Source organism: Amphibalanus amphitrite, unplaced genomic scaffold, assembly GCF_019059575.1.
Source record: "Amphibalanus amphitrite isolate SeventyFive unplaced genomic scaffold, NRLGWU_Aamphi_draft 000288F_arrow, whole genome shotgun sequence".
Classification (NCBI taxonomy): Eukaryota; Metazoa; Arthropoda; class Thecostraca; order Balanomorpha; family Balanidae; genus Amphibalanus; species Amphibalanus amphitrite.
The window spans coordinates 672,113-699,409 of NW_024881783.1; the positions used below are offsets into that span (position 1 = coordinate 672,113).

At 45.6% G+C, this 27,297-nt stretch overlaps 2 protein-coding genes across 3 annotated transcripts; one reads left to right on the forward strand and one right to left on the reverse strand.

The window, feature by feature from the left end:
• Nucleotides 1-9,547: 9,547 nt before the first annotated feature.
• LOC122387523 (cuticle protein 7-like) lies at nt 9,548-12,057 on the reverse strand. The gene is made up of 4 exons (XM_043377787.1): nt 11,915-12,057; nt 10,773-10,867; nt 10,475-10,560; nt 9,548-10,160 (listed from the first exon to the last, which is right to left on the reverse strand). Exons 2-4 carry the CDS (start codon nt 10,776-10,778, stop codon nt 9,809-9,811), a joined length of 444 nt encoding a protein of 147 aa, XP_043233722.1. The 5' UTR covers nt 10,779-10,867; nt 11,915-12,057; the 3' UTR covers nt 9,548-9,808.
• An 11,603-nt stretch (nt 12,058-23,660) lies between these two features.
• On the forward strand, nt 23,661-25,249 carry LOC122387530 (cuticle protein 7-like). 2 transcript variants are annotated; one of them, XM_043377794.1, is made up of 3 exons: nt 23,661-23,951; nt 24,286-24,371; nt 24,579-25,249. In XM_043377794.1, the coding sequence occupies exons 1-3, from the start codon at nt 23,946-23,948 to the stop codon at nt 24,946-24,948; spliced, it is 462 nt and encodes a 153-aa protein (XP_043233729.1). In that variant the 5' UTR covers nt 23,661-23,945; the 3' UTR covers nt 24,949-25,249. The 2 variants fall into 2 exon arrangements, with proteins under 2 accessions (XP_043233729.1, XP_043233728.1); XM_043377793.1 differs by lacking the exon at nt 23,661-23,951 and having other exon boundaries at nt 24,135-24,371.
• The last annotated feature ends 2,048 nt before the right edge of the window (nt 25,250-27,297 follow it).

The window sequence follows — 27,297 nt, forward strand, 5'->3', positions numbered from 1 at the left end:
GGGTGCTGATCACGTATATCATGTAAGTATTGATCACAAATGATGTCTTCATGCATTTAGGCCAGGTCGGGTCAGGTCAGGTCAGGTCAACCAGTAGGGGTCCTGCCGGGTATTCGTAGTGGGTGGCAACCGCCTCTGATAGCTTCGTAACATGTTACGAAGGCAACAAAACCACTTTGTAAATGTTCATATGGTTGCTTAATTCGAATTCAGCTCCAAAAACTGGCCTAGGAACATGTAAAACTTGAAAAAGTGAACCGAGGTCATCAAAGGTCAATGACCTGACCTGACATTCAGGTGACCTTGAAATCCACCCTTATGCATGGGACCAACATCATTTCACATGTTTGAACGCTTGAAATCACGAAAAACTGCAAACGCGCGGCTAATGCGAGCCGACATACGCCGAATCGCGATTCCGGCCAAACATGGTCTCAAAAAGTAGGTCACAGGTTAAAGGTCATTTGCGTCAGGGTCATCAAATTTTCAAGATAGGTGTAAAATCGATCAACTCGAGGGTACTAAAACCTTTGTCGTGATCGGCCGCTTTTTACGCGAGTTATTCGCGAAAAACCGAGGGGGAGGGTCCGTTCGCCCCCCCCCCCACTATACCGGTGAGGGTTAAAAAAGTCATCGAATCCATATACGGTGACTTTGTGGCTATTTTGGTTCACGAGCTATGCACCGATATGTCAAAAGTTATCGATATCGGTAAAATTTGCCAGGAATTTTTGATGATTGATGGCTATTGCAGCTGAACAAAAAGAAGAGGAAGTGTTTAGGGGAGACTGGGGCAAAACGCTTCCCGGGGAAAGTGTCCACCCCTTATTTTAGCCCTCCACAATTGGTGTCAACTCCAACTATTGGTTGCCACTTGCCAATTATTTGTAGTTCTCTTTTCGGTCATTCGAGTGAGCCACACCGGGGTTTCCGACCCGACGACCGTGTTCTTTAGCAAAGTGGCCAACATGCATACGTGTGAAGTTTTGTCAATATATCCTATATGTGAACGCTTTAGAAAATGAAGCGACATAAGTTTAATCCTTGGCGGCCGAGGGATCGGGGGGGGGGGGGGTGTGGCTGCCCCTTATAGGTTTTTCACGATATATCCGAACACTCTCGAGATGGAGAGCTGAAACTTGGCATACCTGACCCTTGATTCAAGCCAAATCTTCTGACACCAACCGCATTCTCGGATCAGGTCAGGTCACTGACCTATGACGTCATATGTGAACCTCTGCACGGTCTTCAGATGTCGCAACTTCGCAACGCCCTCACTGCCAGAGGGGCTTGCACAGAAAGATGAAACTTTCAGTATCTAAGATCCATTATAAGCCTCACAACTTGTATATCTCGAATTCTTCCAAATGGTCATATGAGGCCAGGTCATTTTCGTGACCTCACCATTATAAGTCAATGGGGAAAATCAAAACTGCTATTTTGGCGCCGGGAACGATCTCAACCTATCGCAACCACAAGAAATCATGATTGTATGCAATCCTTGTAAGTTTTGATGCTTCACTTTTGCATTGTTGACCTTGCGTGACGTCATTTATGATGTCACTAAATTCATACTTTTTCGTCAACAATTCCGGATCAAATTGAGCTAGAAAGCCGGGAAAGCCACCAATGAATGGACTCAGGAAGACCTGCCAAATCAAATGGTATGCGACAGGACCTCCTTCGACCAAGCTCGTGACTTCGGGGGCTCTGACCTGACCGTGACCCGAGGTCAACGCCTAAAGTTGACCTCGCCCAAACAAAAAGTATAACATTCGACGCGCCGGAGCAAGGCGAACACGATGCTGTCAAGATTACGGCTCTGTGATCGTTGTTTGCGAAGTTCTTCGCCAAAAACCGAACCTGTACATCCTGGTTAAGCTAAATATGTTGTCTTCTATCTCGTATCAAGTTCAGGTCAGGTCACTTTTATTTTATCACTTTTATCGGTCACTTTAACCTAGACATCGCACGGGTGATAAAATACTTTTGCTGGCAAGCCCCTTTTCCGCAGACTGCAGAGCTATAACTTTCTTAGGGACGAGATGGTGAGATGCCAAGCATCTCTAGACAGTTCTATGAAAATGTGCCGAAATTGGCTTGGCGATAATTGATTTTTGGAATCCTTATTTCTTATCCCGCGCCCCGCTGGTGGGGGGGGGGGGGAGAATCTGCCCCCTCCCGTTTTGTGCCAATAACTTCTAAACGCGTTACGCCAGCGACGTCAAGCTTTCAGTGCCTCATCATACATCAATTTAAGACCTTTCCTGAAAATTTGAGCGAAATTCATCGGAAAATGTTTGAGAAAATAACGTTTTGGTGACGTCATGTTCGCCATTTTTGCCTCAAAAAACGGCAAAATTTCAATGCCGCTAACATCTTCATTTTTAAAGGAATCAAGACGTAACAAAAAAAGATTATACGTGATTCTACTTTGTTTATCAAATGGCTATCTCGGTTTTTTGACAATTTTGGATTTTGGCCCAATTTAGAAAAAGTCGACTTTTTTGGGAAAATAATTATAATATCCAATTTTTATTTTGAAGTTCTAGACCTCGTACGGAAGCAAAACAGCACCGTTCGATTCGCCATGAAAAACTGCATCAGATAGACACCTTTTTAGGCCTTAAAGGGACTATCCCACCTTAAAAAAAGTACCATTTAGGATTCGGAAATGTTACTCATGATATTGTGACGAATTCTGCAAGTTTTTACGCGTTTTCATTGTATTTTTTTTTAGATATTGCGACTTTTATATTTCATCGTGACGTCATTTAGATCGGATCTGTGACGTAATGAAGGATTTACTTCATGTCAATGTGGGGGAAATTTGGCAGCAAATATAGGTATTTGCTCTCAAATATGACGCGGCTCATACAATAACAAGTGTCTCTGATTAGCTTATTCGTAAATCAAGTGAAACTTCACATGCGTGACATGCGTTCAAAATGCAAATGACGTCATCAAATGGCCGTTAACCCGCGCCCCAGTGGCGGTCTCAGCCAACTTCGCCCTAGTGGGGGGGGGGGGCATATGTTGCCATCCACCTCTAACTCAAAAACTAAGAGGGCTAGAAAGACGCGGTAAAAAGCAGTCGATAGCTCTCAATGCGTACGTTTGAAAGTATTTCAGTCATTTTTCATCTTGGAGCTATATTGGGGTCACTTAAATGATAACAATAACACGTCAAATGTATATTTTAATTTGACGTGTTATTGTTATCATTTATCCTAACTGTCTTGGATATTCTACATTGGGGTCACTGGAGGTCATCAAAGGTCAATATTTGCCAAATGTCATTATATTTTTCGGAAAACATGCTTTTATCTCAGGAGCTATGATAGCTAGAAAAACGCTTGGAAAAGCAACCGATAGCTTTTGAACTCTTCTTTCGATACGATTATTATCAAAATTGACCTCAGGTCAACGGTTTAGCCTGCAGAGGGCAAAAACTCCAAAAATAGCTGTTTTTTCGCAAAGAGTTTTTCGACAATAACTTTTGACTAGAAAAAGCCACGACATTTCTATTGCCAGAATCGTGTTCCTCTCGACGAGACGCGTCGAATGATCTATAATTTGACCTTGAAAGGTCAACTTGAAAATTTGACCTCAGGTCAAGGTCATGACCTGACCAGAAAAGGTCATGTTGAATATCATTCGATGCGTCTCAACGAGACAAACACAATGAAGCCATCCCCAGCGTTCTATCTCTTTCCAATCGCGAGTTATTGGCAAAAATCTGTTTGTAGCCTAAAATGACCTCGGATGACCTTTCTAGAGGCTATCAGCAAAAATGACACCTTGGTCATCACGGGTGGCTCAAATCATTGTGATTCTGAAATATTTGGACTGTTCCTATGCGTACACACGGATCTAGAGGCATTTTCATTTTTCTCCATTGACTTATAATGGTAAGGTCGCGCCACTGACCTGACCTTAGGTCATGGATATAAAAAATCCGAGATATACAAATTGTAGGCGCCCATAACATCATGCAATCCACCAAGTTTAAAACCTTTCTGACAAACACTGCAGGCTGGACATGATTGCAAACTTTTTTTAGGCCTGGTCAGTTAACTTGACCTGGTGACCTGACCTGACATGACCTGGGGTCAACAATTTCACACATTGTCCAAAATTGATGTACAAAAAGCTATGCCAAGCGGCGCGGCGCTACGCGCCGCGGTTTTTTATTTATACGCAAAAAACGCGACAGGGTGGTAACATATGCCCCCCCCCACTGGGGCGAAGGTATTTCAGTTAACGAAGGTATTTCAGTTAACCCGCGCACCGACGGGGGGGGGGCGGATATCCAACCCCCCCTGAGGTTTTTCGCGAATAGCGGGAAAACCGCGGCGCTTTGGTACGACTATTCCCTCATCAATTTTACACATGGTGTGCAAGTTTGAACCTCCTACCTTTCAAGGTCAGGTCACCAGGTCAATTTGAATGACCCAACCTCAAGTCACTTTTTTGCAACTTTGTCACCGTGCCAGAGCTACAGTAGATGTCGGAGGCCTTTGAAAGTCGCAGGATGTTATTAGGTCCTTAGTAGCTACAATTTGTTTATCTCGGAATTTTGATATCGGTGACCTAAGGTCAGGTCAATTTCGCGGCCTTCCCATTATAAGTCAATGGGGGAAAAATCAACTCCCTGTTTTTACCACTAAAACTGGTCGGAATGGCCCCATATACCATACATGACTTCATATACGATCAACCTTCACTACCTTGAGGTCTGCTTTGCTGTTGGGCAGCTCTGAGGTCATGTGACGTCATCAAAGGTCACCAAAGGTTTTTGGCCAATAACTCCGTACAGGAACAAGATACAGTCGCGTGGATGGTCTCATTGTGTTCAGCTCGTCAAGACGCATCGAATGATATACATGATGACCTCGAGGTCACGTGACCTGAGGTCAACCTTTGACCTTGACCTTTCGAGGTCGACATATATATCATTCGATGCGGATTGACGAAAGGATCACGATGATGCCCTTAGTTTGTTCCTATCTTGACTAATTCGAAAGTTATTCGAGAAAAACTCTCTCCATATCTAGCGCCGCCATTTTGACTTTTTCGACCCCTGTGACGTCATCTTTGACCTGACCTGAAAATGACCTTCGTAAAAATTGTAGATCTTGACCGTGCGTATCCGATGCCGTTTACGCTTGTCGCTATCTTGCTTCGTTCTCGAGATCTCAGGGGGGGGGGGCGGTCTTCCGCCCCCCCCCGTCGGTGCGAAGTTGGCGCAGATTCCCGTCGGTGCGCGGGTTAAGAGATAGGGCCTTAGCTAAGGCCCACTTTTCAAATGAAGGGAACGAATTTCTTTAACACCATGAAACTGAGGATATTGCGACCAGGATATATAGTGGTTTCTGAACCTGGCCGCCAACTTGGCTTTCTCAACTCAGAACTAATGCAAAGGTGGGACAGTCCCTTTAACAACCAACTTCAAAATTTGACCTCACTTGACCTGACCTTGACCTGACCTCGACCTGAAATTCATCCAGATGTGGTCCATATCACTTATTGAGTGTGCCTATTGAATTATATGAAAAAATGACCCATGAAACATGTGTCGCACATTCCCTTTTCTATATTTTGTTTTTGGTGACCTGCATGGGTGAAACTTTGACATCACCATTGGGGTCCCAAACGTCCAAGGGGAACTCCATTTAGTGGGGGCCTCCAAGCAATTAGGGGCCTCCAATTGCGGAAGCGGTAATTTACGAACCACGCCAGGGCCTCCTCTAAGAAATTTTCACTGGGGGACCGGAGGCTCAGAAGCCAAACCTAGGGTACCCCCAAATCCAGTTTTATCATTGGATTTAGGCCACTTATTTTTCGTCACAGCCCGGATGCCATGATTTTTTTTTCAATATTTATAACGAAATGGTAGTTCACCTGACCCATACTGGTGGATCCAGGCCAGCAGGGTGACATCGTATGTAAATATCCCCCGTGGCGTCCGAAATCGATGAAAATTTCTGGCTTTTTCACTTTTGACGATAAAACAAAATGCCTTTATTGTAGAAAAAAAAGAATTTAATGGCACAGTATTGCGCAAGGAATCTTCTAACCTATACCCCAGAAAGTGTGAGGCTTAATCCTCGCCCGCACCTGGGGGGGGGGGGGGGGTTGCCACCCCCAAGTTAGTTTTCCTGCTCTACACACTGAACATTTTTAAAGCTAGAAACCCGATTTTTGGATAGCTGCTTTTCTATCTTTTCTCAGCGTCAGTTTGAAAACTTCAAGTTTCTGTGGCTTTTGGGTTTGGAAATATGACCTTGTTCTTCAGGTCATGTCATTACCTAAATGAGGAATACCAAACATCTTGCGTTCAGTGTTGGCTATGGGCCTTGTGAGCTTTTGACACCTTGATTTCCGCTTTTTTGCCGGTTTTACCTCCCACCTATCATTGAACATGTTGTTCTGCGATGTACAGATGTCAGGGTCAGGGTTAAGGTCAACCTAGGTCTTTCTAAAATTATTTTCGTGAAGTTTCTTTGACTGCATGTTTAGTAAAAGCTTCTCAGTTCATGATCTCATGTAATAAGGACACACAACCCAATCTGTGCACACATCAGTACATACACAGACATACACAGACATACAAACACATATCATTGACCTTGACCTAACTTGACGTGAAATGACCACAGCCAGCAAATTAGCCGGATAGTGTGACAAAGAGCTGTTCTAGCTGGCTTGGCACCAATACGGCAGCGTCATCGGTATATGATGGGTTGGCCCGCTGCTTGTGTAGGTATTTTATTCGACATCACCACAATTTATTCAAACAAGATTTTAAGCTTCGCGGTCAAGAGCAACAGATTCTTTGGGAAGAGACGAATCCAATGATACCAAATTTAACCTCATCAGGTCAGTAATTGACTTTCCAGGTCAGGTCAAACTAAATAATGCTGCTGTTTAGGGTCACCGTTGCCCGTTGGAATATCACGTGCGCTGCTCATCATATACCGATGACGCTGCCGTATTGTGATGCCAAGCCAGCTAGAATCTCTTTGTCACACTATCCGACTAGGTTTTTGCTGGCTGTGGTCATTTCAGGTCAAGATAGGTCAAGGTCAATGATATGTGTTTGTATGTCTGTGTGTGTCTGTTTGTATACTGATGTGTGCACCGATTGTGAATGTGTCCCTATAGCATGAGATCATGAACTGAGAAGCTTTTACCAAAAATACAGTCAAAGAAACTTCACGAAAGTCAACTCAGCTTGCCTAAAACGCAATATTTTTAGATGACCTAGGTTGACCTTGATCCTGGCATCTCTACATCATCGAACAACATGTTCCATGATAGGTGGGAGGTAAGACTGGCAAAAAAGGCCGAAATCAAGGTGTTAAACGCTCACAAGACCCATAGCCAACGCAGGATATTGGGCATTTGTCATTTGGGTTATGACATCACCTGAAGAATAAAGTCATATCTCGGAAACCAAAAACCACAGAAACTTGAATTTTTTAGTGGACGCTAAGAAAGGATAGAGAAGCAGATATACGAAACATTCGGCTTCTATCAATCAAAATGTTGAGTGCAGAGCAGAAAAAATTACCTGGGGGGGGGGGGAGTGGCAACCACTGCCCCCCCCCCCCATGTGCGGGCGAGGATTAAATAATTTGAATATCAGGAAAACAATTTATTCAAACAGGCATTCCAACACAGAGTCCCGCTTTTTTATAGGTGACCTCCAATTTGTGTAGCTTCTAAGTTGCCCAGGGGGCCTCTTATTTGTAGGTATAGTACAGAGAACTTCCTACTTCGACTACTTGCACAGAGAGCCTCCTTTTTGTACATACAGCTAAGCTTCTACAGGCTGAGCGCCGGCCTCCTATTTGCACGTACAGAGAGCCTCCTACTGTTACAGAGTCTATTTGTCTAGGGGGCCTCCTATTTGTCCAAGCGGCCTCCAATTCGTCTGGGGGGCCTCCTATTTGTCCAGGAGGCCTCCTGTTTGTCCAGAAGGTCCCCTATCTATCCAGAGGGCTTCTATTTTCCAGGGGGCCTCCTCTTTATCTAGGGGGCCTCCTACGTGTTCAGGGGCCTCTTAATTATCCAGGGGTTTTCTATTCTACCAGGGGTCTCTTATTTGTGCAGGGGCCTCCTATTTGTCCGGGGGTCTCCTACTTGTCCAGGGGCCTCCTTTTTTGAAGGGCCTCCTTTTGTTAAGGGAGCCTTCTATTTGTCCAGGGGGCCTCCTATTTGTCCAAGGGGCCTGTTATTTTTCTAGGGGCCTCCTATTTGCCCAAGAGGCCTCCTATTTGTCCAGCAGGCCTCCTACTTATTCAGGGGGCCTCCTATTTTTCCAGGTGACCTCCTATTGGTTAAAGTAGCCTCCTATTTTCCAAGCGGCCTCCTATTTATCCAGAGGGCTCCTATTTTAGGGGGCCTCCTCTTTATCCAGGGGGCCTCCTATTTATCCAGGGGCCTTCTATTCATAAAGGGGGCCTCCTATTTGTCCAGGGGGTCTCCTAATTGTCCAAGGGGTCTCCTTTTGTGAAAGAGGGCCTCCTATTTGTCCAGGGGGCTCCTAATTGTCCAGGGGGCCTCCTTTTGTGAAAGGGGCCTCCTGTTTGTCTAGTTCTAGGGCCTCCTGTTTGTTCATAGGGCCTCCTATTTTTCCAGGGGGCCTCCTAGTTGCAGAGGGCCTCCTACTTGCCCATGGGGCCTCCTATTTGTTCAGGGGTTTTTATTTGTACAGAGGGCCTCCTATTTGTCTAGGGCCTCCTATTTGTTCAGGAGGCCTCCTGCTTGTCCAGAGAGCCTCCCTATTTCTCCAGGGGGCCTCCTATTTATCCAGGGCCTCCTGTTTTCCGGGGGGCCTCCTGCTTGTTCAGGGGGCCTCCTATTTGTCCAGGGGGCCTCCCATTTGTCCAACAGGGCCTCCGATTTGTCCAAAGGACCTCCTTTTTATACAGAGAACCTTCTATATGAACATCGGACCTCCATTTGTAAAGTAGCTGGTGCGTCTCGGGGGCCTCCACTATTGGGGTCCCAAAATGACAATTGGGGTCCCAAATGTTCGCATTGGGGTCCCACATGGGACCTCAAAAGTATACAAAGTTACACCCATGGTGACCTGACCTGACCTGACCTTGACCTTGACCTTTGAATGATATTGTATGCAACGAATATTGTCTTGGTAGCCTAAGAACACGTTTTGGGCAATCAGTCTCAGTCCGTTCTTCGGCAACTACGGTGCAAGGCCGATACTGTAGAAACTTGCATTTTGTACCCTTGACCTGAACTTGACCTGACCTTGACCTGACCTCTGACCTACTTAAGCAAAAAGTTTGGGCTCTTAAGATCCGCCTTGTTGAGAGCTTTCGATTGCCGTTTTCCCCGTCTTTCTACGACCATCGGTTCGGAAGTTAGACAGGGGGGGGGGGCAGAATCTGCCCCTCCCCAGAGCGCGGGTATGGCTGAATAGCCCAGCGGGGCGCGGGTTATTATCAAGCGGAGCTAAAATGATAAGCTTGTGTGTACTTACATATGATAGAAGAAGGTAAATGATAGAATTGTGTAGTTTCAAGACATCAGTATTTATTTCGCAAACCACAGACATAAAAGCACATGAAAGACAAAACACATTTTAGACATCTAACATCATAGACAAAGACTTCCATACATAACACATAGTTAACACCATACACATAACATATGTACAAAGGCAAAGTAAGCGAACTGATACACTGCTCAGGTACAGACAATGCCGACCATGGCCGGTGCTAAATTTTAGTATGCATAAATGTAATTATTCTGTTGACTTTATAATAGACTAGACTTGCTAATAGACCGGCTTGTAGAGCGGAGCGGCCTTGTAGGTAGGCGTATAGGCGGGCTTATGGACCGGCTTGTAGGTGGGCTTGTAGGCGGGCTCGTGGTAAGCAGGAGCGGGCTTGTAGGCAGGAGCAGGCTTGTAGGCAGGCGCGTGGTGCTCCGGGTACTGGGCGTAGCCCTCGTAGGACACGTCGGCGTTGAAGCCGCCGTAGTGGTCGGCGTAGTACTTGACGTGCTGGGTACGGCCGTCGGGCAGCACGACGCTGTAGGAGCCCTCGACGTTGCCGCCGTCACTGGTCTCCTTCTTGTTGAACTGGGCGCCGTAGTGCGGGTCGTGCACGGCGTAGTCGTACGCATACCTGAAACAATACAATATGAATGAATGAATGAATGAATGAATGAATGAATGAATGAATGAATGAACGAACGAACGAACGAGCGAGCGAACGAACGAACGAACGAACGAACGAACGAACGAACGAACGAACGAACGAACGAACGAACGAACGAACGAACGAACGAACGAATGAATGAGTGAATGAATGAAAGAATGAATTGATGCATTACGGTAAGGCTTGGCATTTGCAGGCCATGCAAGTTCAGTGAAGCTACTGCTATGTTCCGAGTAATACCGGCATTGATAGCTCATTTATGACCGAGTCACGCTACTCACGGCGTTTTGGCGTCGTACTCGTCGTGTCCGTAGCTGTTGCCGTGCTGGGCGGCGGCCACGGCGGCCAGGGCGGCGATCAAGAAGAGCTGAAAAGGCGTAATATTTGTTCAGATAAACGGAATGCTCGCAACGGTCATTTTACCTATACGATTCTATAAAATCAAAGTTATGTGAAGTTTATGAGGTAATTGACTTAGTACTCTTGGAAGGAAAATACTGTTGAAGACAAAGATGAAGTGATGGTTGACTTTATTTTCTCTCCAGTTACCGAATACAGTTATTATTAACTTATCATCACCTTCATGTTACGTGTGCGCTCCAGTGTTGGACTGGCATTGCCGGCGCTCGAGCGACATTTTATACCCAGGCACGGCGGTCAAGGCTGCACGACCGCTGAACGGCCCAAGGCGCAGTGGTCAGAGACCAATGTACGGGTGAGAGGTGCTGGGAATTCGCAGAGATGCAAATCGGTGGTCCACAAAGCCAGCTGTATACAAATGCTGTACCCTTGATTTGATGTTAGACATACCTATTTGAAAACAAAGCGTTGACGAAAAAAGAGAAGCTTGATAAATATCATTAGAATGCGTGCACAAGAAGATTATGCTAGCCTATACGTGCATAAGAACGTCATGTTTTGCTTTGAAGTAAGTAGCTCAATAAACGTACTTTCTACTGTAACGCCCACTTTATGCTTGTGGTTAGTGGAATACACGATCTAATAATAATAATAATAATACATAAACACCTGAAAAGAAGCATGGGATTTCACTTTTCAGCCTTGGTCCGCCAAAAAAGCAAAAAAAAAAACAGAAAACAAAAAAAACTGGTGAGTTGTGCCTTTTATCCGCCGTCGTATCTTCAGGACTGGCAGTAACTCCTAACCATTGATAACCAATTCTATCTCCAAGGCGCTGGACCCTTGGGCCGGTGAGCCTGGATTATTTGCTTGGGGTTATTTCGGTACGGTAACTTGCAGCTACCCCAAACGAGTTTACCGCATTTGGTGAGATCGGCCCCAGGATTGCTGCAGCTGGCTGGCCTGCCCCGTACGGGACGGTCTCAACAGTCTCTTCGGAAATATCGGAAATATCGACTACAGGTCATTGTTGGCCGTTGGGTATTGATGTAAAAGCAAGCATCTTTTTATAAAGCATTCTGATTGAAGCAATTCTTATGAGCCGAAAGGATGCAAACCGTATCCAATAAACGAGAACCCGTGAACATAACAAGGATGAAGGGATAACGGCCTGCGGCCTTTTTTTGCTGGGTAGCCCCATCCTTTCTTCCCCGTAATTGTCTACTCTTGATGCATCTAGGTGACCGTCGTGGCACGTGGCGGCACGTGAAAGGGGTGTTCAAGCTATTTTGCAAACGTGGCGATTTTGAGAGGCCTACATATTATAGGTATCTCGGCAACCGCTTAGGCAATTGACATACAGTAATTTTTGTAGGGTAGTTACATCTCTTCAACCAAACATCGAATGCTCTCGATGCTTGTGAGTCACCCCACGTACAAAATGCAAAAAAGAGGTGTCAAAACTCAAAGACGTCCCCATTACAATAATTCGGTAATTACTGAGGCAATTTCGCCGAAACTTGGCATACAGGTAGGCACCCACCAGGCAATGCATTCGTATGTGTTACGGTAAGGGTGCTACTACACGTGCGCCTGTGCAGGGGGCGCTTTCAGATCTCGAGAACGGCTGGTCCGATTGCACCCAAATTTATTAGATCGCAAGCAACCGGTTGGTAAAGTGCTGTGCACAAGCCCGTTGGAAGTATCCTCTCCCTCGCTCGCTCGTTCTTCGTCCAAAAGGCGTTTCGCCTGTATTATTGGCTTGGCCTTTCGGTTATTCGAGGAGTATTTTGGGCTGCTACCTGGCTACTGCCGACCTATATACGGCCTTGCTGCCGACCTGCAGGTCATCACCATGGGTCACCCGCTCTGGCATAAGGCTCTTTGGCACGTTCTAATGAGTGTGACTTAGCATCCGATGTCTTCTCTCTGCAGCCCAATAATGTCTTGATTCTTGATTCTTGATCTTCGGCTAACGATCCTCCACAAATTCTTACATATGGGGTCGGTGATTTGTTGTCGTTCGATTTTTATAGTTCATTAGGCAAGCCATAAGATATTATGTCACTTAAAATGGACACTTGAATCCGTATTTTCATGACCCTGAAATTCGGTCCAAGCATGCCTTGGTCCAAGCATGAAAGTGGAAATTGAAATTAAGCGTTAATTGTTTGTAATTCGTTACGCTAGTCTTGATGGAAACCCGCCATCTGGTCGCTCCATCAGACCACGTGGCGGCCATTTCACGGTGGGCGGTTTTGGCGGCCAGCGGCGCGACCTCGGCCCGTTGGCGCCGTTATCCGCAGCGCGCAATGGCGGGAACTCGGGCGCGCAAGTGGGCCCGGCGCGCGAGAGCAAGGTCGTGCGGCGGGGGCGCGGCCGGCAGCCGGCGCCCCGGGAGTCGCGCGTAAGACGCCGCCGGTGACGTAACGGCGTGTGAGGCGTGACGTAACGGAGGCGGGGCAGGGCGCCGGCGCCCCGGCCGGTCACGGCTGGTCGCCGCCGCGCCGGTGACCGACCGTTTTGGTTTGGCGTGGTCCGGTCACAGTGACCCGACCGGCGAGTCACATCCGGCGGACCCCGCCCGCGGCCGGCGCGCGGTGGGCCGCCACACACTGGCCGCAGCTCGGCCACGTTAATGAACGCCATGAAAATGATCAATGGCGGTGCGTGAATGTGCTGTGTTGTGGTCACGCTGAACAAATGCATGATAAATTAGATCATAAAGTGCACGCTGTTTGTACATTGTCTGGTGATGTTTGTAGTTTTTTTCCTTTTTCCTTCGAGCTATACAGATAAAAGGTTATTTATTAAAAAATGGCGCTCCGTTAGTATCTTATTTTGAGAAAAGAAATATGTATATTCACTGGCCTTTTTTTAGTCTGCCAAGCATATCCGTTTGAGTGTGATTTTCACATCCGCTCCCTGCTCTACAATTTATGATATATTTGTGTTGTATTTTTTGCCCGTTTTCCCATTCTCATCTCCGGATCGGCCGACGTCGAAAGTCCAGCCCATGTGTCAGATCATCGGCGGTTGTGCGCTCTATAGTCAGTCTTAAAAGTACCGCGCAAAATACCGGTGGGTCCATCAATCCTGACCGAGGAAGGGGCTGCTATAATTTGAAAGTCATCGAAACAATTGACCTGGGGAATGGACGAGGATGTCAATTGCTTCGGTGACTCAAATGTAGCAGTCCTTCCACGGTCGGGTTTGACAGATCCCCCGCACTGTTGCGCAGTACTTTTAAGACTGACTGCACGTTTAGATTGGCCCGCCCACAGGCTGCCTTAGAGCCGTCTTTAGGCTGCCAGCTCTTACATCGGAGAAAATACGCATATCTTTCCCTTCTGACCGGATGAAAGCATGCATAAGACCACCTTTTAGTGCATACCAAAGTACGCAAGGACTTGATCCGCAGAAACGTCTGCTTTTTCAATGACGGAAATGTCAGGCGGCCAGTCTGATCAGTAAGCAGCGCCGTTGAACCCACTACACCTATGTGCGGACACACAGACGGAGTATGATGCTTTCATAAACTAGATGATGAGAATTTACATATTTTTCAATTCGAATACTGCCACTTTTCAATATGCATGTATACTACGCCTCCGTCTAGCCTCTACAGTTCTATTACTTTGCATACACAAGAGGTTCTGTCAACTGTTTTCATTTTATCATCGATTACCAAACCTCGATTTAGAAATCCGTCAATGCAAATCATTGATTGAGATCATTATGCGCCGCAAACGATAATGAGTCTGACCTGTGCAAGTGGGTGTGTCCGCTGGTAAACTGACATGACCAGCAAATTAAAAGGACCGCCGTTAGGCCGGTGATTAAGACTCAGCTTGGTGCCATTATTCATACAAGACGCTCTGAAAGCTCTAAAAAAAACGTTCCTAGAAAAAAAAAGACAAAGCGCAATAGTTATCTTTTCCTTCTGTTGTTTTCTTTTATAGAATGCAGTTGATATTTTCTGGCGCGGTAAAATAGGTAGGTAAATAGGTGACCCTTCATAAATGGCGTTTGCGTCTTCAACTGATCAGAAATTTAGCGTTAGCGATTCACCGAAATGCTAGCTGCCGAAAATGCCATTATACAGTGCATTTAAGCTGTAACAAGCGCGCCTAGAGAATAACCAGTAACGTACATTTTCAGTTTCAGTCGATCATTGCGATGCCGTCCGAAAGATAACATGGATTTGCTGAATCGGTGAGTTTTTTCCCTCTCCTTTATCAGAGTGTGGTCAGCTGACCGCCATATCAACTCGCCTGCGACGCTGAACGTTTGCGACTTTCCCAGGCAGTTTGCACTTCCTTCACCCCAGAAAATGCAGCGCCGCCCACTGGACTGTAAACCATGCTCCAGTTGCCGACAGGACTGCGACCTTGGTGCAGCAGTCACGGCCGCCGGCTGGTGGACCGCCACGCCACCTGGTCATGGTGCCGCAGCGGTGGGCCATCGCGTGGCCAGGGGACATTTTCAACAGTAATATCTAAACTAAACAATAAATATGCAAATACGATGCAACTTATTCGCCTCGTCATCTACAGTGGCATGTTTTAACAAACTTAAGATACATATGCATTAGGGTGCATCAAACGCCCCACTTTTTCGAAAAATTTCTACGAACCCCCTGTCACCAAAATTAATTTGTTACGTATCCTAAATGTATCAACCATGCCAAATTTCAAGAATTTCTGAAGCCATCTAGGGGGTCCGCATTGACCCTAAAGTTAACGAAATTTCATGAAATTGATCATTAATGGCGCTTAATTACAAATTATTTAAAATTATTCTTAGGTCAAAATATCTTTTAGAATCGCTAAACATTGCAAGTGCTATCGTAAAACTGCCCACCAAATCAATCTGAAATGTATCTGATTTCACCTATACACTGTAAACTCATTTTGACAAGGGGTTGTCGTCCAACGACGAGCGTTTGTCAAAAATACTAATAAAGGTTATGTCGAACGACGAATATCTTGTCATAGTTGGTTGAATCAACAGGGCAAATATTAGTATCAGCCTCAACACCTAGTCGACCATTCATAAAATTGACAAGGATTATGGAGGCTATTGTGAAAACTACCAGGGTCTTATTCGTAATATGGAACATAGATTTGCTTATGATTTGTAATTTATATCCTTGTCGAAAGAACCAGCTACACCATTGCAACAATACTGATACATACTTATGTAATCTATGTCCTTGTCAAAGGTATCAGCTACACCTTTGCAACACGGACTTAGTTACGCTAGTTAGACGTGTTAGTAGTAACATATACAAAGCTGTTACTTGTTATATAGGTGGCGCCAAAAAACGTTTCCGGCCGTTTCATTTTGAAAGTTTCAGTTGCGCGCCAACCGCCGTGCAGTGATGTGGCCTCCTGCGCACTTCCGTAAAAATGGTAGGTGATAACAGTGTTCGGTCGTTTTTGTCATTTTTTAATGAAATGTATGTCTTTCAACTGATAGTAAGGCAGATTGAATCAGAGAAATTTGCTAAATAAGCGCGTGATGTATGGAAGCAAGCACAATGTGTTCTGCTCCAGGCCATATTGTTCTGCATATGCTATAATACACTGTAAAAAATATTGACGAGCTATGTGTCAAAACAAGGGTCTCGAAACAGTCACCAGGTTGTCAATGCTTCCGGTACCTACCACTTGACTAGTTACCGCTTAGTTAGCTTACAGGCTGAGAACTATCCAGATCGTTATGATCCGGTATTGTAATGATACTCTAGGTGTACCTTTGTTTTGAAGTGCTGAATTAACTATCAAGGTTGTTTGACGTTTGTTTTCGCCTCAATCCGAAACGAGGAAGACCCTCATCAAATTATTAGGTGAAAGCCAGCCTCAGGATGATCAAAATACTAGGGGTAGTTTTGTTATAGTAATCTGTGAAGGGTGAGGAACAAGCCGTAGCAATGCACTCGTCACTAAACCAGCCTGAGATTATTCGCCAGGTAGCTGCTGCGTTTCCCTACTTGCTGAATCATGTTTGCAACTTTCCATTTCCAGACACTTTTCACGGCAAATAAATTGTTGGGTTATTTGGAAGGTGAATGACAATTTTATTTCTATAAGTCAATACATTTGTATTTCCGATTGCCCTAAAACTTTTTTTTTTAATCGTTTGCGGTAGGTTTTTATTGTTCGCAGTAAAGTTGCGCACCTGTGAATCCTTCACTTAATGCGTTCCCGGCTTCCCGGCGTCAGTTGCGCTGTGCCGTGCCGCGTTCGGTCGGGGGTGCGCGTGTCTGTGAAGTGCGAGTGTTTATCACTGGGCAAACCTGTATCGTTTCCATTTGTGCAGTGTCTAGTTATGAAGAATTGCTTGCCGATATATGACCTGCAGTGATCGACGTTCTGATCAATAACTTGCCATAAGCCATTATTCTCAACCAAATCGCGCAGAGACGTTTGCAAAGTTGTCGAGAGGGGGGGGGGGACAAGAGCGATTTTAAATGAATTGCTCTCCATGCAGTGCAATAGGACTTAGGTTTAATTTTTCGAAAGTTGTGGAGCCGCCCCTGGTGTCCGGCCTGGCCAACTCTCTCAAGAACTGACAGCTAACGGAACACTGAAGTTTCACTACGACGATTTCCGCCAAAGTTATGAAGAAAAGGCAAGTGCAAGAAGTACAAAATTTCTTTTGGTAATCAAAACTTAGGTTTGGCAAATTCCAAACCCTAAGTCACTACAACTGTGGATATAAATAAGCTGGTTATTGACGGCCAAGCTCTGGCCAATCTGAGGTTCAGACCTATCATCAAGTTCATGAGGCAGCTGCGGTTTGGGCGGCTCACGGGCTCCACTGCATAGGCTCAGACAGGTACTCTACAAAATGTCTTCTGTGTTCTTAGGTTCAGATCTATCGATAGGTATGTGCATGCTTCTGATTCGATTGATAACTGTAAACGGGCGCTGGAAGTGAAAGGTTCGCTTGATATACGAAAGGTGCATTGCAAGAAAGCACATTATTTCAGAAATACACTTTCATTTTATCTTGAGCGTTTTTGGAATGGGCCGGATGAATTCGTCATCAAACTGGTAAGGGATTTCGTTTGAAGACCACCGATATTTAATAATATGATGGTCTTCAAACGAATTCGTTGGCAAATTCGATGACTGCATTGGGCGGCGTAGGATCTGCTGGTCATCTGACTATGGGTTGATTAGGGCCTAGTTGGGCCCCTAGTTTTGACCTAGTTTGAGCTTCATTTGTTAAGTAGGAACAAGACGATGCTTCTTTTGAACATCGTCACTAAACAAGCCGCCCTCGTTTTGACATTGTTTTTCGTTATTATTGTTACTAGGTACTTTGTTATCATACACAGCATTAACGAGGACCTGCTTCCAAAACAAGGCAGAAACGCTCCAGCTATTTTTGGGACGTGGTAAAAACTAACCGACACCTGGTAACTGTCATCTGACGAACACAAAACAAGCCAGGGGCTCGCAGCGTGTGTCAAAAGTAGGATGCAAAACTAGTCTGTACCCCCGACATTTAGCGTTGAGAATCATTTGACGAGGGATAGTCAATATTTTTTACAGTGTATAGCGATGCTTTCTTTCAGGCTTTCATCAGGAGTGAAAGCTCCAGCTTACAAGCAAGGGTCGCTACACTGAAGACAGAAAACTGCAGAAACTCAATAATTCTAAAAATGAAAAAGCACCTGAATTCCAAGCAAGGGGCTAATGAATTTGAATGCCCCTTAGATTTGAATGGGTTTGCCCCTTAAAATTCGTGTTCCGCAGACTTAGAAATAACATATTTCCGAATCAAGGCATTCCTCGATGTTGCGAGTCCCCAAACCAGTTATTGCGAGGCAGGGAACCCAAGTTGACTACCAACTCAAACCTAATGCATGTAAACGTGTGGTTCTACAGTGTACTCGATAAGTGATGACGCTCATTGCCTTTTCGCATGCGTTATTGCCCTTGCCCCTTGGGTCATGAGTGTCATCACCATTGTGTGTGTAATGTGTATGTACCGTTTTAAATACATGACCTACTTTCAGTAATGCTGTTTTGCTGTAATAATGAGACTGCAGAGCGGCGACCTGCGATTTGTGGAGAAAACTGACGAATACAAGGGAGGTCTTTGTAAAACGTTACAAACCTGAGACTAGTAGATTGCTTACAAGTACAGGTTTGCTGCACGTAGACATTACTATGCTAACTAAGATTTGCATTGACTTGACTTAACAAGTACACTGCTCAGCCCTGTTAAATGCAAACATGCGCAGGTCTTTACCTAGTAGCCGCATGATTATAACTAGGAAAACAGTCGTTCACACAACAATGACAAAGCAAACTTTGGTAGCTAGTCTAACGAACTACATGTGAGTGGGTTGTAAGAAAAACAACCATGACAAACAATAGGGTCGTTCGATGACATGGCAAAGGGTGCACTGTAAACTCATTTTGACAAGGGGTTGTCGTACAACGACGAGCGTTTGTCAAAAATACTAATAAAGGTTATGTCGAACGACGAATATCTTGTCATAGTTGGTTGAATCAACAGGGCAAAGATTGGTATCAGCCCCAGCACCTAGTCGACCATTCATAAAATTGACGAGGATTATGGAGGCTATTGTGAAAACTACCAGGGTCTTATTCGTAATATGGAACATAGATTTGCTTATGATTTGTAATTTATATCCTTGTCGAAAGAACCAGCTACACCATCGCAACAATACTGATACATGCTTATGTAATCTATGTCCTTGTCAAAGGTATCAGCTACACCTTTGCAACACGGACTTAGTTACGCTAGTTAGACGTGTTAGTAGTAACATACACAAAGCTGTTACTTGTTATATAGGTGGCGCCAAAAACGCTTCCGGCCGTTTCATTTTGAAATTTTCAGTTGCGCACCAACCGCCGTGCAGTGATGTGGCCTCCTGCGCACTTCCGTGAAAATGGTAGGTGATAACAGTGTTCGGTCGTTTTTGTCATTTTTTAATGAAATGTATGTCTTTCAACTGATAGTTAATGCAGATTGAATCAGAGAAATTTGCTAAATAAGTGCGTGATGTATGGAAGCAAGCACAATGTGTTCTGCTCCAGGTCATATTGTTCTGCATATGCTATAATATAGCGATGCTTTCTTTCAGGCTTTCATCAGGAGCGAAAGCTCCAGCTTGCAAGCAAGGGTCGCTACACTGAAGACAGCAAACTGCAGAAACTTAAGAATTCTAAAAATGAAAAAGCACCTAAATTCAAAGGGGCTAATGAATTTGAATGCCCCTTAGATTTGAATGGGTTTGCCCCTTAAAATTCGTGTTCCGCAGACTTAGAAATAACATGTTTCCGAATCAAGGCATTCCTCGATGTTGCGAGTCCCCAAACCAGTTATTGCGATTCAGGGAACCCAAGTTGATTATCAACTCAAACCTAATGCATGTAAACGTGTGATTCTACAGTGCACTCGATAAGACTGATGACGCTCATTGCCTTTTCGCATGCGTTATTGCCCTTGCCCCTTCGGTCATGAGTGTCATCACCATTGTGTGTGTAATGTGTATGTACCATTTTAAATACATGACCTACTCTCAGTAATGCTGTTTTGCTGTAATAATGAGACTGCAGAGCGGCGACCTGCGATTTGTGGAGAAAACTGACGAATACAAGGGAGGTCTTTGTAAAACGATACAAACCTGAGACTAGTAGAATGCTTACAAGTACAGGTTTGCTGCACGTAGGCATTACTATGCTATATAACTAAGATTTGCATTGATTTGACTTAACAAGTACACAGCTCAGCCCTGTTAAATGCAAACATGCGCAGGTCTTTACCTAGTAGCCGCATGATTATAACTAGGAAAACAGTCGTTCACACAACAATGACAAAGCAAACTTTGGTAGCTAGTCTAACGAACTACATGTGAGTGGGTTGTAAGGAAAACTACCATGACAAACAATAGGGTCGTTCGATGACATGGCAAAGGGTGCGGGGATTTGCGCTAAATAATTTTCCTTGTAAAAGTAACAAACGTTTGTTGAAATGAGTTTACAGTGTGCGGGGATTTGCGCTAAATAATTTTCCTTGTAAAAGTAACAAACGTTTGTTGAAATGAGTTTACAGTGTAGGAGTCTTGACACTCGCCCGTATTGGTGTTTTGTGTGCGTCTAACGTACAGGAGCTGGACCCTCTTGCTGTTCGGTCTCTGATTAAGCCAGAGCTTCACGGAAAAACTAGCGTGTTTCCCGTAACGAGAAGAAGCAGATGATATCAATTTCTACGGTCCTAGGTCATTGGTTGACCTTCCAGGTCAGGTCAATGACCCAAAAGTCGGGAAAATCGGGACCTGGTAGAACTTCGTGAATTGAGTTTGTTGTAGTTTTTTCGGGGTGCTGATTACGATTTTCAGATCAGCTTTGATCAAAGATGATGTCTCTATGCATTTAGGCTTGGTCGGGTCAGGTCAGGTCAGGTCAACCAGTCGGAGTCCTGCCAGCTATCCATAGTAGGTGTAAATCACCACCGACAGCTTCGAAATATTACGAAGGCTTCGAATAAATATTACGAAATATTACGATTAATATGTTACGAAGGCAACAAAACTACTTCGTAAGTGTTCAATGCTCAAACGTTTCAATGTAGTCACGCTTACGAGATGAGTAGACATTAGACAATGCTCTTATCATCAGACGCTACTGCAGTGTCAGTGCGTCTGCTTTTTGAAAGGCCTGCGCTCTCTCTCGTCTTTCTGGGCTATGTATCTGGTGCAACAACTATATAGCGCGGTGCAACAACTACATATACCTATAGCGCCAACCATTCAGCGTTGCATCCACTCGTCGACGCACGGGGAAGGGTCTTTCACAAGGAGATGAAACTCCAGAAAGTAGCAACTGGCATGTCTCAGATATTCCATTCCGGTCACCTGAGGTTCCGGAGGTTTCGTTCACGTGATCGTGACCTATTGTTTTGGGTCAATGGGGTAAATATGAAAACCGAGTCAGAATGATCATCGCCAGTCACACCCCGGCAAGACCGCGCCCAAACCTCGGCAACATTCAATAGAGCAAGTGGCGGCAACAAAATGAAGATATCAAGTTCGGACGTCGCTACTGAAACCGCAAGGTCGTTGACAACGTCGGATACACCTGTCTGCGAGGGATGAGAGTCCAGACTTGGGATGCTCCACAGGGACTTGGTCCATCATGAGGTCGCCGAACAATTACCGACGGGAAGAGCGGCTTACTCTTGTTGTCGTCGAAGACGTGCTATCAAATTACATGATAATTATTCACGGATTGCTAAAAAGATACTAACGAGTCACTCTAAACCAATAATAGCGGTGTTAACATTTACCTCAACATGAGTTCGTCTCAAACCGGTTTTGTCAGGGCTGCATGCGTGACAAAGTAACTTCATTTGGTTTTGACGCTGCCATGGTCGACTAGGAATTTCAGGCTTCATATCGGCGAGCTCATCATCGTGTGCGTCTTCTGCGAGCCCAGAGTCGAAGTATCGAAGTCATGTCGTTGAATCGCAAAACCATAAAATAAGCAAGAACCGCTCTAACCCAAGAAAAACCAAGTTAATCATTGGAACTTAACGAAGCGATTTGTTCCAGACTTCCCTCCCAGCAAAAGCCCTACTTCCTAAATATAGGTAATGCGTATCAGTTGGCTAAGCTGAAACTATCTATAGTTATTATTTTCGTGCTTAATTTAGGCTTATTGAGGAAAAATCGCGATGATCTCAAATACTCTAAGTGATGTCAAAGGACGTCATATAGGGCACAAGTTGAATACAAACCAGGCATCAGTCCACGAAAACGGGGCACAAAAATAAATTTCAATTCCTGAAACATATTTGGATCATATTTGGCGCTAACTGAGCACTACTCAGTTAGCGCCAAAACAGATACAGAAAAAACAATACAGAAACTGCTCAGTGAGCAGTTTCTGTATCACTACCTATGGGGCATAATGGAGGTGTCACGTGACTGACCTGACCTCAGGCGACCTTTACGGAAAAGAAAATCAGAGGAAAAAAGCTGTAAAAATTTGAAAGCTTGTGATTTCCTAAGTTTCGTCTCCCTGCGAAAGATGCCCCGACTCTGAGAGCGCTGCGAATCTATGCAGCATTTTTAGACCATCGAGAGGTTCGCATATGACGTCATAGGTCACTGACCTGACCTGATATCAAAATGCAGCAAATGCCAAATGTTCAGGCTTAAGTATCAAAGGTCAGCTAAGCCAAATTAAAGTTCCCTAACCGGACGTGTTTCGACCGATCGTGACAAAAACAGCAGTGGTCGCACCAACCCCCTCCATCGGGGAAGGTTAAGTGATGAAGCATGTTCATAGCTGATGCGGACCCCCTAGATGGCATCCGATATAATTTTAATTTTGCACAGCGTCATTGTGCTACTAGTGGAACAAATTGAATCAACAGACAGATCGATTTGAAGACATCGGGGCGTATGATGCACCCTAATATGCATATGCAATTGCCATTTCAAGCAAGGCTTGTGCTTTTGTAGGTCGGTCATCTTTCATACCCAAGCAAAGCTATACGTATTTATTTGGTGAACAGCATATCATTCTCAATAATAATTGAAATGCGATGCACTAAAATGTGAAGAAAACTGCTTGATGTAACAGTCAGCATATAAAAAGATTAAGGGATATTTTCGATAGTTATACTGCATGGTCAATGGTCACAATTGCTAAAACACAAATGCTTGTTTTGCGGCTAAAATGACACAGATATGTCTTTAAAATGAGATGAAATTTTTATTCAAAAACTGACCCAACACGGGTGACATCAACACGTTTGCTACTCATGTTCCCTAACGGAAGATAATAACGTAGGGGTCGAAACAAAAGTGGGGGCAGCGGTGCAGCTCAGAATAGTCCCTGAAGTGCACACCAGTGCGCAGCGCCGGTTTCCTTGTGACCATGACACAGCACACGCGCGCACATTATCAGATATTTCAAGGATAGCTCTAATTCTTGCGGGAATTCTACGCAATAATAATGTGATCTCATGAGCCATTTATGTATGTTAATCTCTCAGCTCCATACTGAAGGGCTTGTCATAACCGACGAACTGAAACACTTCACCACTGACCACTGGAAGCGGACACGATCAGTTAACAGAGGAACTGGACACCCTCACTACCGGTCACCCGCCTCCCCCCGCGTCTCCGATCGTCACCTACTCTCCGGTCGGCGCTTCGACGCCCTGCCAGCCGCCGTCCGAGTGGCGCACCTGTTGCGCTACCGTCCGCCGTTTATTGGCCGTCACCTGCCGCCGAATGGCCCGCGGAGGCCTTGACATTGGTTCAAGGAGTGGTATATAGGCGGCACGCAACCGGCGACTTGCACAGTTCAGCCGAGAACGCCCAGTCACCCAGTCATGAAGGTAGGTGGTCGGTCACCGGGACGAGTCCGGTCCCACGGCACAGGTCGGGGACTCTACTTGCGTGCAGTCAAAGACAAGGTCCAGAAAATTACGTGATACGCTAGCACAATGTTTAATTAACATTTTTTTTAAATCTAATGTTTGATCATTGATTCATCGGTAGTGTTCCTTACAAATATTAATCGTTAATCTATGCGTAATGTTTTTTTTTTGTCGCCACAGTGCCAGCACCAAAATTGCGATAACTGCGCAGTGCGCATGGTTGCTCCAGTTCTCCATAGGTCCATAAATGTCACGCGCTAGTGTTCTAATGAGCCATTTATGTGACCTCCAGTTCTTCCTGATCGCCGCCCTGGCCGCCGTGGCCGCCGCCCAGCACGGCAACAGCTACGGACACGACGAGTACGACGCAAAAACGCCGTGAGTAGCGTGACTCGGTAATAAATGAGCTGCCAATGCTGGTATTACTGGCGACCCATGAGAACATAGTGACAACCTCCTTGATATCATTACAAACCGCCAATAGCCTGCAAACGCCAATAATTATTGCTGAGATACCTCGACTCATTCATTCATTCATTCATTCATTCATTCATTCATTCATTCATTCATATTGTATTGTTTCAGGTACGCGTACGACTACGCCGTGCACGACCCGCACTACGGCGCCCAGTTCAACAAGAAGGAGACCAGTGACGGCGGCAACGTCGAGGGCTCCTACAGCGTCGTGCTACCCGACGGCCGTACCCAGCACGTCAAGTACTACGCCGACCACTACGGCGGCTTCAACGCCGACGTGTCCTACGCGGGCTACGCCCAGTACCCGGAGCACCACGCGCCCGCCTACAAGGCAGCTCCTGCCTACAAGCCCGCCCCCGCCTACAAGCCCGCTCCTGCCTACCACGAGCCCGCCTACAAGCCCGCCTACAAGCCGGTCCACAAGCCCGCCTACACGCCTACCTACAAGGCCGCTCCCCTCTACAAGCCGGTCTACTAAGTCGCTCAATTGAAACGGCTCATTGAGAGAAACGCATATATAGTTTCACGGTCATATGTAGGATGTTTAACCCGCGCCCTGGTGGGGTGTGTTTAACAGTCTTTCAAGCTGCGTTATGTAGCTGATATTTTCAATTTTGTACATAAAGTCTATATGATGTTTGTAATTGCATGAGAAATGTACCTGATATGTCCGATACACCTGATGTGTAAACTTCCAAATGTGTCGCAGTCATTCCTAGCTTGCCGTGTGTCTTCCGTTTGTCTGTTACCTATAATTCGTGTTCAACGTTTGATGCAATACATGCATACTAATATCTACATGAGCATTGTTTGAACGAGTATGATAGGTGGAAAGGTGCATTTAGACAATATGAGCAACACATTTTCTTTATGTTGACATGAAACAGGGCGGTCTGCCAACAAAGCTACTGGGACATATTTTCATTCGCGATGCATCCATTATTTCCACGAGTTATGGCTCAAAATTCCACGAGTTAAGGTTAAAAATTCCACGAGTTGAGGTTAAAAATTCCACGAGTTGAGGTTCAAAAATTTAAAGATAGTAAAGGCTAGTTATTATAAGCACACACATGATGACACATGTTTCGATCATACTGTTAATTTGCACTAAAAGGCAGACATGTGCTTGGATCCGAGTGATGATTCTATGAACGCAATGGATCATGAAACAAACGACAAGCTAGGATCTATAATCTCACTGGATCCCACGCTGAAAGTATATCCCATGTATATGTGAGCTCATGGAATCTGACAACAAACCATGACCAAGCATCATAATTCATAATCCGAGTGGATTCTGTCACAATGAACCAGTTAAAACATGTTTCTACTTTCTAGGCATGGTTCCATGTCATTTAAAGCCGCTAAATATGAATTGTGATGTCTGACCAGTATAACGCCTTTTGGGGCGACTAACGGAGCGAGCGAGAGGGTGGGCCTTGCACGTGCGAAATTGCGGGGGGTTCCTCCAACTGACTTGTGCACGGCACCCTACTAACCGGTCTCTAGCGATGTGCCAAATTTGGGCACAATCGGCCCAGCCGTTCTCGAGATCTGGAAGCGGCACCCTGCACGTGCGCACGTGCAAAATGGGTCCCAACTGACTTGTGCACAGCACCCTACTAACCGGTCCCTAACCGTGTACCAAATTTGAGCGCAATCGGTCCAGCCGTTCCCGAGATCTGGAAACGACCCCTGCACGTGCGCACACCCCAACTCTGGCACATGTATATGCAGTGCCTAGTGGGTGCCTACCTACATGCCAACTTTCAGCGCAATCGGCCAAGTAGTTACCGATATATTGCAACAATTACAAAATTGACACCTCTTCGTTTTGCACGTGGCACGTGCATAAGGGGTCACCCACATGCATCGGGAATAGTCCAATACTTGGTAGAAGGAATGAAGCTACCCTACAAAAATTACCGCGTGTAAATCGGTCAAGTGGTTGCTGAGATATAAGCCTCGCAAAAGCGTGACCACGGCCGGCCGGCCGGCCAGCCGCTCGTACTCAGAAATTTCCGTTAATCTAAGGAAAGACTACGCTCGCTTCGCTCGCTCCGTAATCACATAATATCCCTGAAATAGAGCCATTGCGAATTGCAGCCAGTTGAGGCACTTAACCCTCGCCGGACCTATTGGTTTTCTACATACGCGCCGGCCGAGGGGGGGGGGGGGGGGCGGGTACGACCCCCCCTCGCCGTTTCGCCCCTGGTGGAGCTAGCGCGTCGCGGAAAAAACGAGCGTGTGCGCCGTTACGAGACGCAGAGATTGGTACCCCATTTTAAGGTCCTAGGTCAACCGGTGACCTCTGAGGTCAGGTCAAGTGCCCCAAGGTACGGTTCAGTTTTTGGTGAATAACTTCGCAAAAAACGGCCGCAGAGCGCCGATTTTGGCAGCATCGTGTTCACCTCGCTCAGGCGCGTCGAATGATATACTTTTTGTCCGGGTCAGGTCAAATTGGGGTGTTGACCTCAGGTCAAGGTCAGGTCAGCACCCCCAGGTCACGAAGTAGGTCGAAAGGGGTCATGTCGCATATCATTCGATTCGGCAGGTCTTCCTGAGTCCATTGGTGGCTTTCCCGACTCGCTAGCTCAATTTGATCAAGAGTTATTGACGAAAAACTAATATGACCTTGATGACGTCATAAATGACGTCACGCAAGGTCAACATTGCAAAAGTGACGCATCTAATCTTGCAAGGAGTGCATAAAATCACGATTCTGTGTGCTTGAGATAGTTGGAGATCGTTCCCGGTGCCAGAATAGCAGTTTTCATTTTTCCCCATTGACTTATAATGGTGAGGTCACGAAAATGACCTGACCTCA